This window comes from Diaphorina citri, unplaced genomic scaffold, assembly GCF_000475195.1.
Source record: "Diaphorina citri unplaced genomic scaffold, Diaci psyllid genome assembly version 1.1 scaffold145, whole genome shotgun sequence".
NCBI classification, from domain to species: Eukaryota; Metazoa; Arthropoda; class Insecta; order Hemiptera; family Psyllidae; genus Diaphorina; species Diaphorina citri.
In genome coordinates, this window is record NW_007377582.1 from 164105 (window position 1) to 181526 (window position 17422).

At 37.6% G+C, this 17422-nt stretch overlaps 1 protein-coding gene and 1 long non-coding RNA gene across 2 annotated transcripts in view; one reads left to right on the forward strand and one right to left on the reverse strand.

Moving 5' to 3' along the window:
* The first annotated feature begins 2954 nt into the window (after positions 1-2954).
* The window catches only part of LOC103505018, a 46673-nt gene continuing 32205 nt past the window's right edge, over positions 2955-17422 (forward strand). Inside the window, exons 1-2 of the mRNA XM_026820420.1 lie at positions 2955-3334; positions 4154-4357. Of these exons, the coding sequence (XP_026676221.1) occupies positions 3181-3334; positions 4154-4357 (358 nt within the window). The 5' untranslated portion in view covers positions 2955-3180. The remainder of the gene's footprint in view (positions 3335-4153; positions 4358-17422) is intronic.
* Positions 8416-9079, reverse strand: LOC113465696. The gene is made up of 2 exons (XR_003390320.1): positions 8995-9079; positions 8416-8781 (listed from the first exon to the last, which is right to left on the reverse strand). It is a non-coding gene; the product is annotated as an uncharacterized LOC113465696 (long non-coding RNA).

Here is a 17422-nt window from a genome sequence, read left to right on the forward strand (position 1 = left end):
ACCCATTTCTTCCACATTGTAAATATAAATCCGGCAATCCGCTGTGAAAGTCAGTATCCGGTTTCTCAAATTCTCCAACAGGAATACTTGTCCGGACACGGGGATGGAGATCATGTGATCGTTACACAGCCGAAGATCTTTCGGGTAGAATCGTATCTCGTCGGTTTCGGTCGGGATGGAATAGCAGCCGGCTACAATCCAGGAGTGGGCATACCAGAGGAGACCCCCAAATACCACCTGATGATCATTTATTTAGGGTAAGTGTACCATTTATTCGCCCATCTAAAAAACGTACCATTTATTGGCCCACCTGTACCATACGCCACATAAGTCTGAACTGGACAAACTTTTTCAAGATCCAATTTCATCAAAAGAAAGGGCTTAAAGACTGCTATTGAACCAGTGCTATTCAAAAATTGTAGTCATAAAAACAAAAATTAGGAAAATAAATGTGGGCAGGTGGGCCAAAAAATGGTACGTTTTTTAGGTGGGCGAATAAATGGTACACTTAGGTACCCTATTTAAGCTTGTTTCACATTGGAAGAGTAGACGCAGTTGCGTCCAAAAAATCCAGGAGCAGTATGAAATGGGAACTTTGCAACTTTGAAGGAAATAATTTGGCAGAAAAGAAGAGTGCAATTTTTTTCATCCTTTTCTTCTCTAATCTTCACTCTGATTAAATGTGGAAAACAGCAAGAGAGCCAGCCTAGTTAGCTTAGTTGGTAGCGCGTCTGCCTCGTAAGCGCTAGGCCGCAGGTTCGATTCCCGCCCGGGGCGGATTTTATCCTGATGGGACAATGTTCGTTCTCGGAACGGCTGGCTTTCTCCTATCCTGTCTTACATTTGGCTCTTGACTTACAACAGTAGCTTCTCAATTACTTATGACTCTCAGATTCTTTATGAGTAAACCGAGTACAACTTATTTACCAGTTATACTGCTTTATTTATACTGCAAAAGTAGGGCATAACAAGTATTAATATCAATATAACAGCAATGCCCGATTTTACAGTCTCACATGTACCTACGTATTGTACAATTTGTACGTACTGTTTAGACAAAAACTTCATGTTGAGTAGTCTTTTTTTAACGTTTTTTCATTGGTCTAGGCGCTTGTTGTAATGTTTGTAGTTTGTTTGTAAAAGGACCAGTTTGTAAAAATAAAATGACACAATTAAAAACAAAGGCTCAATACTCAATACCCATTCGATTTACAGTTTTGTACCAACATAAAGTCCACATCATGAGACTCTAAACGTAGACCCATAAAGTAACTCACTCTCAGGTAGACCTGACAGGTGCGGCTGAAAAGGTCCGTCTGTCAGGTCTACCTGATAGTGAGTGGCTGGCCTAGATCTTACAGCATTCAAGTAACAAAACAGCACGTGATATGTTACCGCGACTGAAATGTGCGGTTATTACTCAAATAGTGAACAGTCATGCTGTCCCTACCTCATATTGCCGGCAAAGGTCAAATCGCATAGGCCGTTGCAAGGTTACTGAAACTCCATGAGCACCTGAAGTAGCTAAAGAAGCTACAACAACAACATAAAATAAATAAATATACATAGGTGCTAGGCTACTAGGTATACAAGATAAATACATAGGTAAATAAATATAGGTACATACCTAATATCTAACCTACTCCCAACTAACTGTAAACTGTATCGCTCGTGTTAGTAAATATGTATGTACATACATACCTACTTGGTTCAGAAAACTTCTCTGGTCATCCAAAGGTGCCATTGCTCGAGCATCATGAGCACGTTGCCCTCTGAAAAGATGTTAGGCGAGATTCAAACACGCGACCTGCCTAGGTAGTTATAGAATCAGGTATTTTCAAATAAACATCTCACCTTCTCAAATACCTTAAAAATACCAGGTATCTAATATTTTCAATGTCATAGAGCTATCAAAAACCTAAACTTGGCCCTCACTACAACTACAATATGAAATGTCAGGATATAGGTACAACTGTTGGGGTATACAACAGCTATCTAATCCTAGGGCTCAGACATCTAACATCTAATAACTACCAAACAGTCCACTATCTTCTATTTATTTGGCGAGTTTGAATAAATAGAAGATAGTAGGTTATTTTTCGGTAGTTATTAAGATAACTATTAGGTCCTAGATAGTTGTCTAAGATCTTCATAGGCTTAGTAAAAAGATTAAAGGGACTACCAGAGTTTTTCCTGATAATGACATAACTTTCCCTCTGTTTCAGATAAGATTCAATGAGCACAATCATCTTCTCCAAGAACAGAGGAATTCGAGGAAAGAACAACGAAACCAAAAGCTTGTCAAAACAATGATAAACAAAAGAAAATAATGTAAGAACTTCATGGGAAATAGACTATTCCAAAAACGTCCTACTCTTCCACCCACGACAACAAATATTCGTAGAAAAAACACCAACCCTAGAAGAAATAGAAAAGCGACAATATAGTAAAGAACTTGATAAACAAACACAAAATAACCACGTCCTACGCTTCCATCCACGACAGCAAATATTCGTAGAAAAAACACCAACCCTAGAAGAAATAGAAAAGCGACAATATAGTAAAGAACTTGATAAACAAACACAAAATAACCAAAACTAAACGTCTGTGATACAACAATAGATATTCTGTTTGAACATAGCAACTTTTCTGTGATACCTACAATAAAGATAAACTTCTAAACAAAAGCAAAACACTTTACATGAACTCCTACACAAAACATAAGAGGTCATAATCTGGATAACTAACTCAACCGAGGCTAAAAGTTTAAAGATAAAGTCATCTCAGTGTGACCAAGAACAACAACCACAAAAACAAAAACAACAACAACAACAACACGTTCAAAAGTACCAACAACTTTTGAAGACCTAACTGATCCATCTGTGATAGAAGAAACCCCATCTGAGGTTCAACATGACGTTAACAGCAAACCGTAAACTCAAGAAGTAATAAAGATAAACTTCTAAACAAAATCAAAACACTTTACATGAACTCCTACACAAAACATAAGAAGTCATAATCTGGATAACTAACTCAACCGAGGCTAAAAGTTAAAAGATAAAGTCATCTCAAACAGTGTGACCAAGAACAACAACGACAACAACACGTTCTAAGTACCAACAACTTTTGAAGACCTAACTGATCCATCTGTGATAGAAGAAACCCCATCTGAGGTTCAAAATGACGTTAACAGCAAACCGTAAACTCAAGAAGGAACTGAACAAAGATGTGGAAAGACTTGACGACAAAAAGCAATCCAAATTGAGAATCATCCTGGATAACATTACAGTGGAGCCAATGCTGGGAGGCTATATCATATCCAGTGTACTAACGAGTAAGTTATCAAATGCTTTGCTTTTATCGAGCTAGGGGTTATAGCACGTTGAAAAAACCCAGTCCCAATGGAGTGATGCGTTGGGCGTCAGTATTAGAAGACTCTTGGGAGTCCAGGGTTAAGCATTGTTGTGCGTGGTTTGTATCCGGATGGGTGACCACCTGGGCAAAGACGTCCTGCTGGCTTTCCCGGCCTTGTCCCTTGTCGCCGGATGGTAATTAAAACTCCAGTCGCTAAAACCATTAAACTCCATCTTTTTATAGAATTTTCAATCGTTTTTCACCAGAAGTGTTATCAACTGGTTCACATTTTCAAATTGATTGCTATAAAACCGAAATTACTTTTAAGAAGAACGGGGTGGTACCTATATGGCTACGCAGTAAAAAATATGATAAAAATGTAGCTAGAAATACGTAGCAATGAAATTGTAGGTAAATCATTATCAAGTAGTCAAAATTTGATAATTGTTAGTATCCAAATGAAGCTCATAAAAAACCCACTGGAATGCAGTAGGTAGTAACTACATTGTAAGTACTAAGCCTAGTTAGCTTGGTTGGTAGCGCGTCTTTGGCGGATTTTATCCTGAACGGATAATGTTCGTTCTCAGAACGGCTGGCTTTCTCCTATCCTGTCTTCCTTTTCTCTTTGTAATCGGGACAATAAGACCTTAGCAGTTACAGTTCCCTCTATCAAATCTCTTTAGAAAAAAAAAATCCCCTTAGTATTCTAATTCATTCTCCAATCTCCAGTTATAATGCTTCTTGAAAAAGTATCCCATTCGGAAAATAATTTTAAAAATCCCCTTTTTCCATTTTCCAGATTTAGCCACGCAGAATTTGTACCTGGAGAAGGCCTGCCGTGTGAATCTCAACTACGGCCCTGAAATCTGTGATGCCCTCGCTCAACGTAAGACTGAAAACTACACCACTGAGGAGCGGATGGTCCAGGAACTAGTGGCAGGGATGAGCATTTGGAAAACCTTCTTGCAGAGTATTATTCCGGCCGTCCTCATTCTGTTTGTAGGTAAGGAATACCAGTGTCCAAACTGCACACAGCTTTACATTCAACGTGCTTTCTTCAAACCAGCTAAGAAAAGTTTCCAGCAGTGGATATAGTTCATTATAATGGTTGATGTTTGGGTCAACTTTATTAGTAGTGGGACTCCGGGGAAGTTATAGGTAGGACAGGTATGTACCCACCTAAATGAAGATTTGCTACTTTCTTCTCTGATGAAGAGGGACTGTAAATTAACTGCTCTCCTCTGACTGGAATAGCTATGTAGGTAAATTCTGTGGCATCCCTTTGTGTCCCCCAGGTACCTTGTATAATAATTATGAATAGGTATCTAGGTAGGTATATTTACTAGGTAGGTACCTATTATAATTGGAAATTTATTATTTTATTTAGGTACCGTACTTCTATCATCTTTATTAAAGAACATTATGTAGGTAGGTATCTTTTCTGGGTTAATCTTCTAAGTTGAAGAATGATACACAATAATTATGATGTTTGGGTCAACTTTATGAAACACTATCAGGTAGACCTGACAGGTACGGTTGAAAAGGTCCGGCTGTCAGGTCTACCTGATTGTGAGTGGCTGGCCTAACAGACACTCTAATGTAAAATCATCGAGTAAACCTAGAACTCACAACTCTCTTCTTTCGATCAACTATATCTCGACCTCTTCTGTTCCTAAGGTACCATGTTCAGCGTTGGAGTCTTCAGTCACTTGCTTCAAATTGATGATGCTCTTATCGGTGTCATATCTTGTATGAGCAAGATCCTTGCCGGCTTTGTGTATGCGTTTGCCGCAACTCCTTTCGTGTTTTATTTAGGTGAGTGTGAAAGGAGTGCAATAGTGCTACATAGTGAATACCGCACACAGGAATTTTGTCAGAAAGACCCCCATTCCAATGTAATGTTATGGAGCGAAAGGCAAAAGTATAGATTTTTTTTTGATTTTGATACAGGGCAATGTAACTACTGAGGTCTTATGGTTCCCAAACCGAAGAGAAAAGGAGGACAAGGATAGGAAAAAGCTAGCCGTTTCGAGAACGAACCTTATCCGTTTAGGGTTTAGGATAAAGTTCGCCCCAAATGGGAATACCTGCAACCTAGTGCTTACAATAACTACTCTCCAAGCGAATTAGGCTGACTACCAGGATTACCTGTGTGAATGCAATAGGTAGTTGCAAATAAAAATACGTATAGTAAACAAAGAGATCGAAAGAAAGACCGCCTTAAGGAGTTAGGTTAGTATGGCAGCTCAGCTGAAATTGATGAGTCTGATGAGCTGATGACGTAGGTAAATGTGATGTGTCCATGTTGGAAGTCGGGACGTTTTGAGCCTCCTCCTCTACAAATTTGCTCGTTTTGTTTTCCAGGTGCTCTTGTAGATATTGTGAACGGTACCTCATTCATTGCCATGAGGTCGATTATTTCCAAAATGGTGCCTCCAGATGAGTTGGGTAAGTTTCCTCAAATAGTCTTAGGACCCCCTAAAGCCCAATAGGTCCCAAAAACTGGTGAGAAAATTTTCTTTGTGTGTTGAATGTGCTTGCCAAATTTCGCCAGTAAATTTGGATAAATCGTTTGAGAGATATAGGTGGAACAAACAACTATAGATGTAGAACTCACTCAATAAAGGACCCCTAAGAAGAGCATTCTTAGGGGTCCTTGGGCCTTAGGCCTAAACCTTAAAATATTAGAACCGTTTACTTATCATTTCCCTCTCTCAAATTCCAGGTAAAATCAACTCGCTATTCGGCGTATGTGAGGCTCTGGACCCTCTGATCTACGGACCTATGTACAGTGCTGTATACAGAGCTACTATCAATACACTACCGGGGACTTTCTATCTTTTAGTTATCCGATTTTTCCCAGTACCTACAAAAAATAAGGAATCCAATGGTGAAAACCGCATCTTCCTAGCAAGCCATGCATGCTCCTGCCGGTGTTCGGGGACATGCTGACATGCGCCGGCCTCATGTTAACCACCTACTACGAGTCGGTTCCCATGCAGGTGTCTGGCTTTATTGAGGCCATCTTCCCTGCGCTGACCGGTGGCTGGATTACCATGTTCATGGCCGTGTTTAGCTACATAGGGAATGTGGCCACAGTAGAGACACGCACCCTAAGGATTGGAGTGGTCAATATTTTCTGCTCCGTCGGAATCCAGTATAGGTACCTACCCAAGTTCATTTATGAGTAATGACCAGAACAGATAAGTGTCTGAAAGACCCGTACCTACTGCGGGTCAACAACAGATAATGATTACTCAGTAGGTATAGATAGGCTTTTCAGCGAATTACGTGTTAATATTCACATCATACCTATTATGGCAGTACCCAGCACCTCCGCGTTGAGAGTCGGTGCTCTTGACCACTTGGCCGCAGATCGGCCATAGAGGTCACACTGAGGGAAAAAAAAAATGGTGACAGGGTGCCACAAGTTTAGGGTGGAAGAACTCTATTTTTGAGCTACTTCCCCTGATTTAAGCTGTTGGAATGCTATATTAGAGTGTTGAGCTTCCCGATATGGAGTTCAATATTAGAGTGCCGGAACCCAGTCACCCGATTGGGCTGCCGGCACCCTAGTTTTTTTTCTCAGTGTAGGCACTTTATAAGTAAAAAAAATAATGACCATAATTAAATGAGTTAAATTTCATGGCCCCCTTTTAATATTTTTTCAGGTACCTAGACCAAATGACTTTGTGAAGAGAGGTCAGGTCTCTGAAGGTGTGGAATATAGAATAACTACGCAACTCTGAATGGGCATTAGGCATAGTAATAATTTGTGCAGTTTTATATATAAACCAGAATTATTGAAGGAAAAAGAAGAGAACAAGGTTAAGTTCTCTTTCAATAAACATCATAGATTGATCATTATTCCTCTGCCTCTTCTTACATAAAATAAAAATAAATATCACTTCCAAATCCTTTTTCTCGGTGGTCTTTTTTTTAGTATAATTTTTGGAACTCTTGAAAGAGTGTCTATTGTGTAATAACTTTATTGATTTTGTATTTTATTTTTAGTGCTTTCTTTCCTTTTGTTTTAGTAATTAGGTTATTATTTCCATTCAATTTTTTTTTTGCTATCTTTGATGAGGTGATAAAACAACTCTTGTGATAATACCTATGATTGATAAAAGGTACCTAAAAGATCTAATCTTGTTTCATTGCCCTATGTCATATAACCACTAACTTCAATTTCACAATAGATGGATTTTAAGTGATATACCTGTAACTTTCCTTACTCAACGATCTTTTACAAACTGAAGAAGAAGAAGTCACCGATTTTGTGTAGAAAGTTCACCAGTTAACGTAGTGAACAGGTTTTTTGTGCAGTTTTCAACAAGATCGAGGTAAGTTCCTATAACCTATATCTTTGTATTTCTATCTGCATTATTGTTGTTCTATACGAGTAATACTAGAATTTATTGTAATACTGCAAGTTCGTCATTTTCAACCTGGAAGTCACTGGTTGCGAAGTGGAGTGACTCGCTGTAGGTATAACCTGAAGAGATGGGGTTATGTGGACGACGAACCCCTATCTGTCTGAGATTCGAAGCGTGAGTGCCGGCCTTAGTTGGCGTCCACAACGGAGAACCGACCATCGACCGTAGCCTAGTACCAATCCAAGAGAAATTAAACTGTGCTAATGAATAGAAGCGTCCCCAATGGAGCTTTTCAATCGGGAGAAGAAAAACAAGAAAACAAATGTGGAATAAATATGAAATAGAAATGCAGGCTATAAGAACCATACTAGTCTTGTACTTAGCTTAGGTATTTGTTCATCATAGAGCTTTTGGGGTCTACTTTAGGGCCTTTAGGCAGATTGCACCAGAGAAATTTCTATCCAGGTACTCACCATACTGGATGTAACTTAACTTTACTGTTCTATTGGTTACTGATGTATTTTACTTCCCCGTTTCTATTATTTTCTGCCCCATCTTTTCTCTTCGAAATCGTCTTTCTTCTCAGAGTTTAATGTCTTCTTTTCAAAATCGTCTTTTTTTCTTAGATTTTAAGTATCTTTCCATTCCACTAAAAGTAAATTAATAATTGCTACAATAAATTTTAATAATTAGGTGTAATGTTTATGTACTTGTTTAATTTAATATTTAATTAATAGCGTGTTTCTGAACCATACATATACAATACATACCCATAAATGCTCAGTATTTAAGTGAAAGAGAGAGCAGGTTTAAAATAATTCAAGAGCTTCTATGGCCCAAAATCATAAAATGGCTCAATATTGGCTTAGTAGACGTAGTTTGAAATCAAGTTCTTCAATTTAGTTATGGATTAAAAAGATTGACTGAGCTCTTATGGGTTAGTAGTTAGAAATGATAAATAATATGTATATGTAATAAGGTACATACTGTAACCCTCTTACAAGGAAGGGGGAGTTACACTGAACATATCACAACCATACAATTTTAAACCCTCTTTTTCAAAAATATTGGCTTAGTAGACGTACCTAGTTTGAAATCAAGTTCTTCAATTTAGTTATAGATTAAAAAGATAGACTGAGCTCTTATGGGTTAGTTGTTAGAAATGATAAATAATATGTAATAAGGTACAAAGGTACATACTGTAACCCTCTTACAAGGAAGGGGGAGTTACACTGAACATATCACAACCATACAATTTTAAAACCTCTTTTTCAACTAAACTAATCTAATATATAAAAATGAATGTTTATGTGGGTGTTCGAACTTTATGCCTGGCCAAACCGCTCATCCGATTGCTATGAAACTTTGTCAACTTATTGCTTGCACTCCCATGAAGGTTATAGGCTATTTTCCGGTTCGTTTTTGTTAAGCTACGCCGAGCAAGACCACTAATATTGCTTGCACTCCCGTGAAGGTTATAGGCTATTTTCCGGTTCGTTTTTGTTAAGCTACACCGAGCAAGACCACTAAATGGGTGAGTGACATGAACGGCTATGCCTTAAGGATTTACTAGCAGAAATCCGGAGCGAAGCGACGGCTAGTATTTTATAAGCATCATTTATATGAGCGCCTTGTTACTCACAAGATTATGCAATGTGCCTAGCAGCGCCTTCAGAGCAGAGGAATGTGGTGTTACACTGTGGTAGTGGTAGGTACCTCAGTGGATCTTGATTGGACTAGAGGAAAACGGGGACTTTTCAGCCTCATTCTGGCAATAAAAACTTCATCTAAGTACTTATTTTTTTTACTTACCTAACACTTATCTGTGGGTACACTTTTGTAATTCCATTTTAGGACATTTGTAATTCCATTTACATTTTACCTACCTCCCTAATCTTACCTTTCCTCGAATATATTATTATAATTGTTAATTTAGTTATTCGAATAAGATTTTTGGCTTGTATGTATAGGGATCATATTGGGATTATTGGGCCCTTCTAAGCCCAGCCACGTTGTGGTTTTTCTGAGGATCCTTCAAGATATCTGCAAAACATGTGACCTGCAATAAACATTATCCAATCTAATGGGTACACTGTAAGCTAAACAAGAACAACCCATTTATGATAATATCAATAACAGTAAAATATATTTTAGGTACCTATAATTTACACAATAGTCATAATATTGGTATTCTGTTCCTAGATGGTACCTGTATGAAACTAATAATAAAATTGCCCTTCTTGTGATTCGTAAATTGGGGACCATAACACAAACTCTCTACCAATCAGATTTAAAACCACACGGAATAACAATCTACAAACTATCTATTTACAAATTTAACCTAATATATACGTACGTACCTAATTAATCATTAATTAATATAATAATTATATCTAATAAAAAAAAACCTTTTTGTTGATGCTTTTTCTTATCACAGAACATTTCAATACAAGGGAAACTTTGTCTAACTATCGCGTAAACCCACCATTCAAGTAAAAGCACAAAAGTACATTAAGAAAAGACTGTAAATGAGATTCAGAATGTTGACAATAAAATCATTATATTATTATTCGCCGACAGACTATCGGCCTACTCACACATCAACCTCACCTGAGTGGGACCGGGAAAAGCCAGCAGCGATTTGCCAAGATGGTCCCCGATCCGGATACCAACCACGCGCAACGTTCCTTAACATCAATGATCTTTTTTTTAATAGTCCATTCATCAACCCCTGGTGGGTGATTAAAAGGGGCACCTTCCGCCTGTCGCCTCAGTCCCCCTGTGATCTACTTCAATGATCTATAGGGAAATGATGCATTGATGCATTCAACGTTCTATCCCCACCACGTCACTACGTACATATATCTTTATAAGGGAAATGTTATCGACACTCTGGAGAAAATAAATTCTCGTTCTAATGTCTAGTTATGTACTAGTGCTCGAGTACAAAAGTATACCAAACTTACTAGTAGTTCTGTGAACTGTAGACCTCAGTCAGCCTTGTTTAAGCTGGCAATTGCGAGTTATAGCGGAACAAATAAGCAAACAAACAAATATCCAAAGCAAATGCAAAACGGTCGAGATGAAACGTAGACCTTCACTTCGTTCGGTCAATAACAGCAAAACCTCCGTTAGTGCATTTGGTTAAAGTTTTGGATTCATAACGAAGGTAAGGTTCTGGGATTCGATCACAGCTCAGCAACATAAATATATTACTTAAATCAAGAAGGATTTTTTAATTTTTTTACCAAGTTTGAAAGTAAGTAGTTATATAGTAGATACAAATTGAGTCCTTCTTCTAAGATTATTGGAGGTCAGATCTCATACTGTAAAATGAATTTTGCACTCACGCAAAGAACTAGATTTTTTTACGAAATACGAATAATTTTAATAAAATATTAGGTATGTTCTCTATATGTTTAGGTATTTATGTGAAGAAATCTATAACTAAAACATTCCGAATGGGGAAATCCTCATTCAAAACAATACAACAGTAGCCCCTAGTTATTTGAAGATTTGTGAAGGTACATAGGTAATTATTACTTTAAAAAAAGTCTATTTATGAATATTTTCAAGGAAAAAATAAGTGTGGCACGTTTTTCAAAATAATCAGGTTAAAAATATTAACTTTCTTCCTCATATTTTCATAAAACAATTTGTACCATCCAAACAGGTGTCATTATCATTTAATTGAAAGGAAAAAATGTCACCATTTGAAAATTATTCCACATAAAATTATAAATACATTATAATACCTAGGCACATCTTAAGTATTGTAGGTAAATAGTAAATAATTGCTAATTGGGTATTCCTAACCGAAAATTTTCGAGTTAATGAGGTATGAAAATATTTTCATTGTTATCCACTTGAAACCTTAAAGGTCTAAATAATTTTCGAGACTTTTCGTCAGAAAGGTAATATTTTCCTAAAAGGACAAAAAAGAACTAAAAATCCCGTGATAATAATGTTGATTATTTTTACCAAGTTTCGCCGAAATTTGGTTCTCACAAATAACATCAATCAATGACATAATGACATAAATAGTGAAATCAGAATGCTTTCAAAGGTAAGATACTCGTAATATTACCTGTGCCTGTTATTAATATTGTTATTATTTACTATATGAATGAATGGAAGGACCTTCTCAATTGGAAATAATCCAGGAAATTCAAGGAATTTGTGTCCTAAATGAGGAACTTGTAGCGGACAGGAAAAAATTGCCATTCAAAACACCTCTTGAATATACACAACTTTACTCTATCTAAGGTCATGAATATCAGATTTCCTAACCCCCGTGGGCTGGATGCCCTACTTTAGAATATTTAGATTGAAAGTGTCTCAGATTTCACCTTTCTCTGTACCAAATAGAGAGGTACATTTATTTTTGGTCTAGGTTCCGCTATACAATCTCCCCCATCCAAATATTCTTCCACTCTTGTTCCAGAACATTGTACTAATCGAGAACGGAGGTGGCAGAGAAGAAGGAGGTGGGGTCGTCAAGGATTTGTACATTCAGAAAATCGACATGGATGATCCTAGCGGTGATTCTGAGAACAACAACTACAAACCCAGTGACCTTGGCAACGGCCTCACGAAGCCCTCCATCACCTCCAAAGGCCAGTCGGCCTTTACGGTGTTCCTCGCGGACTTTTTCAACTGCGAGAATATCAAGGGCACGTTTCGCAGTTTGTTCAATGACAGTCAGTTCGGGAACACGCCTAATCGGAACGTCACTATTATTCTGATGATGATCAGTGTCATTGTCATATTTGGGCCGATTTCAGGTGAGTTGTCTTAAAAAAGATTTTTGATAGAGTGTTTTTTAAGGAGGTTAGAGAGAGGGAGCTGTAACAATGGAAGTCTTATCGTCTCAGAATCGAAGAGAGAAGGACACGAAATTAAAGAAGGACAGGATCGGAGAAAAACAGCCGTCACCAGAACGAACCTTATCTCTTTAGGATAAAGTCTGTCCCGGACCGAAATCGAACCCGCAGTCTTTTTTTCCTCCTGAGTTAGGCTCGATTTCAGCAAATGAAGTTTCTGATGACCTTACTTGGTCTGAAGAGGTCGTTGCACTGGCGTGATGATAGAGCAAATCATCTAGGAACAGAATACCAATTTTATGACTATTGAGTAAATTATATATTATAGGTGCCTAAAATATATTTTACTGTTATTGATATTATCATAAATGCGTTGTTCTTGTTTAGATTACACTGTAATAATTGGCTTGGATAATGTTTATTGGAGGTCACATATTTTGCAGATATTTCAAAGGTTCCTCAGAAAAACAACAACGTGGGCTTAGAAGGGCCCAGTATGACCCATATTTATATACATACAAGCCAAGAACCCTATTCGAATAACTAAAATCACAATACATTGCCTAATTACTTATTCGAGGAAAGGTAAGATTAAGTAGATACAATCTTATATTATAAGAACATTATAAGAACAAGTATTATATAAATGTCCTAAAATATAATAATTACAAAAGTGTACCCACCGATTCCATGGTGTCTTCAATTTCAGATCAGGTAGGTAAGAAATTTATAATAAGTAGATTACGTTGTCATTGCCAGAATGAGACTGAAAAGTCCCCATTTTCATGTAGTCCGAATAAGATCCACTGACACACCTACCACAGTACCACAGCCATACCCCTCTACTCTGAAGGACACTGCTAGGCACATTGCATAATCTTAAGAGTAGCAAGGCGCTCATATAAATGGGACTCAGCTTCTCGTAGTAACAGCATGCGATGGATAATGCCAGCCTGAAAATAATAATATTAATAATAATAATAATATGTAACTATTATGTAGGTCTGCAGAGAGTAGACATGAATGATAGCATTGACAACATACCTATAACTACCTAAATACATTTTATATCCTTTTACCTCTAGTTCTGGTTCCGGTATCCGCAATGTTATTGTGGTGGTATAGGGGTGATATCTTGAGGATGACACTGAGGCAATGCAGGCATAGATAGGAACCACAGAGACTTAGAGACTCCAGATAGGTTTACCTTGACATCATTTCATTTCACTTCCAGTCGATCTCTGACTTCCTCCATTTTATTCTGTGTCATTCGAACAAGAAATCAATAGAGCAATATGTTCACAGTTCCAATATCTATAAAATACAGTCATATGCAGAATGCCAATAAAACCAGCTGAGTTCAGGACAAAATCGCAACAGTGAAGATCAAGTATCATAGAATCATGACTTAAGTGGAACTAAATAGAACTTTACCAAGTAGGTACACACACACGTTATTGATAAGAGACATTCTAGAAGGATTTATAAGAGTTCTATAGCCAGACTTATCCAATAGAGTTTGGATCCTTGGTCCCCCCACCTGTCCTACATGCCTTACACTTGACTTTAGACCACGCTACGCCACATACGTATTTCTCTACAATTAACAGATGGTTATTATAAGTTTATAACCATCTGTTAACTGTAGAGAAATACGTATGTAAGCTAATAAACAACCCGAGGTTACCTACGGATTGTCATACTGAAGCTTAATTTGTGAGTAGTTGTTGCAGGTAATGGTAAGTATAATTTTAAATACGAATGGTGAGAAGATATAGGTATCAGCTCGATTAGTAAGTAGCAGTTACAGTCAAAAATAGGTATCTATGTAGATACCTATTTTTGAATGGTTAGGTAAGTACCTAAATACATACCAACTCGTACACGAGGAGTAAGTAAAAAGGTACTTAGATACCAAAGTACCTCCAGAGACTTCAGATAGGTTTACCTTGACATCATTTCATTTCACTTCCAGTCGATCTCTGACTTCCTCCATTTTATTCTGTGTCATTCGAACAAGAAAAGTAATCAATATTTATTTTTGTTTGATAAAGATTTGGTACGTCACTACGTACATATACTCGTACCTTTATGAGGGAAATGTTATGGACTCTCTGGAGAAAATAAATTCCTGTTTTAATGTCTAGTTATGTACTAGTGCTCGAGTACAAAAGTATACCAAACTTACTAGTAGTTCTGTGAACTGTAGACCCCACTCAGCCTTGTTTAAGCTGGCAATCGCGAGTTATAGCGGAACAAATAAGCAAACAAACAAATATCCAAACCAAATGCAAAACGGTCGAGATGAAACGTAGACCTTCACTTCGTTCGGTCAATAAGAGCAAAACCTCCGTTAGTGAATTTGGTTAAAGTTTTGGATTCATATTTCATAAATAATTAATTTTTTACCAAGTTTGAAAGGAAGTAGTTACATACTACAAATTGAGTCCTTCCTCTAAGATTATTGGAGGTCAGATCTCATGCTGTAAAATGAATTCTGCACTCACGCAAAGAACTAGATTTTTTTTTTTTACGAAATACGAATAATTTTAATAACATATTATGTTCTCTATGTTTAGGTATTTATGTGAAGAAATCTTGGTAACTTTTTTTTTTAAGGTTTGACAGAGAGAACTGTAACTGCTAAGGTCTTATCGTCCCGAAAGCGAAGAGAAAAGGAAGGCAGGATAGAAGCCAGTCGTTCCGAGAACGAACTCTATCCGTTCAGGATAAAATCCGGCCCGGGCAAGAATCGCCTCGCGACTTAGCGCTTTACAAAGCAGACGACCTACTACTTATTTTTTATCCATTTAGATAGCTATACCTACCAAACCTACCATTACAGAACTCGAAGAAATCTATTATTGAATCCAACATGCTAGTTTTGTAAAGCAGACATAATGTCATTCAAATAGATAGATAATATTTACCAGGTAGAACAAAGGCTTTTAAAAAACGATATCCCATTATGGGTGATAATATCTAATATTTAAAACTTACTTGCTTTCCGAGTCCGGATCACCATTGTTGTCAAGTTGTTTAGATTTTGTTCATCCAGTATCTAGTCACTGCAACTGCTTTGTCATTTGCGACTTGCAGATCCTCCATGGTGCAAGTTTCGGGGAGGTCAGGACAAGTGAGAAGGTGAGCCTCGGTCTGGATTGACCCACAATCACATCTGTCCTCATCTGTGTAGCCCCACTTCCTTAGGTTAACTTTACAACGGGTCACTCCCGTCCTGAGTCGGTTCAGAGTCTTCCAAACAGGATATTGGAGTTGGTGTCCATTCGCAAGTTCTTCCTGTAGGTTTGGGTTTCCTGTTGCTTCTTCCCAGAGTTGCAGTCTTCTAGTTTCAGGTGTCGTTGGGCAAGGTATTGTTTTCCGGAGGAAGCTTTTTCTCGATCTCAGGCGGGCCCGCTGGGTATCGTGACCATGTAATGGGTGACGTTCATCTGTGGTTTGTTTCTCGTGTGGGGTTATCTGGATCCCACATCGGGCGCTTCCCCAGGTGGCGGATCGGGGATCTCCTTGACAGCCTCATACCTAGTCTGAGGAAAGGAGGGGTGCGAACCTAACCAGTTCGAAGCGGACCAAAATCCAGAACACAATCTCAATGACTGGCAAAAATGACACGGCCCTAAGTCCGGGGCACCCCTTCAGTGGGGATAGGGCGCATACAATCTCCCCGTTGCCAGTTTGCGAGATGTCCAGAGACATGGAAGGAGCCCGTGAATGCAGACCACCAGCATCACCGGCGTCTCAACATAGTGAGGGACACACTAACAGTGAAGAATTCACTCAATCCTCCCAACACCGGATCACCAAAATCCTTAAAATATTTATAACTAAAACATTCCGAATGGGGAAATCCTCATTCAAAACAATACAACAGTAGCCCCTAGTTATTTGAAGATTTGTGAAGGTACATAATTATTACTTTAAAAAATCTGGTGTGAACATCACACGACTTTCCTTATCCTATTGAATGATGCTTGTTTTTATGTTCTATATTTACTTTTACAATATCTCGTTACCCACTTCATGATGTTTTCGTAGTATATTTTGCTGGGGACGAGGCAAGTTAAAACTTTAAATATAGGTACATACCGAATTATAGCAAAATCACAAAAAAAAGTCCCAATGAAATTTTCATCTCTCATTAGATAAATATCACAATAATGTTTTAAGTCTTTATTCCGTTTTCGTCCTGTTTTATTGCTATAGGAATTTCCAAAATCAAACTCATCATTTGAAAACCAAAAATAGCTGACCCTCGTTTCCACCAACGGGTTAATCGTCCAAACGGCTAGAGTACCTGTTGCCATTTCTTAATTCAGCCACTGGGACTTCTGATTTCAGTTGAGTTCTGAATCTTGCTAAAAGTAGACAGAGAGCCTCTTGCCTCTTCTAGTCTCCTGACTAACCTGGTCCCAGTGCGTCTCATTTTCTGTTTTCGTGTGTTTGTCATTAGTGTGACATAATCAAAGTGTGTTATCAGTGCGAGTTATGATCAAACATTAAATGAATAGCATTCGTTTGTGTTCGTAGTGCTTTTTTCGGTCGTTCTCGAAGTTTTTGGACAAAATTGCGTGATTCAATATATTTATTTACTTTTTTTTATTGATCGATAAAAAATCTTATCGGATGCGAACACTCATTATGAAAATAAAGGTGCGTACATAAAATAAATATCACTTTCGAGTACCTTCCAAATCCTTTTTCTCGGTGGTCTTCTTTTTAGTATAATTTTTGGAACTCTTGAAAGAGTGTCTATTGTGTAATAACTTTATTGATTTTGTATTTTATTTTTAGTGTTTTCTTTCCTTTTGTTTTAGTAATTAGGTTATTATTTCCATTCAATTTTTTTTT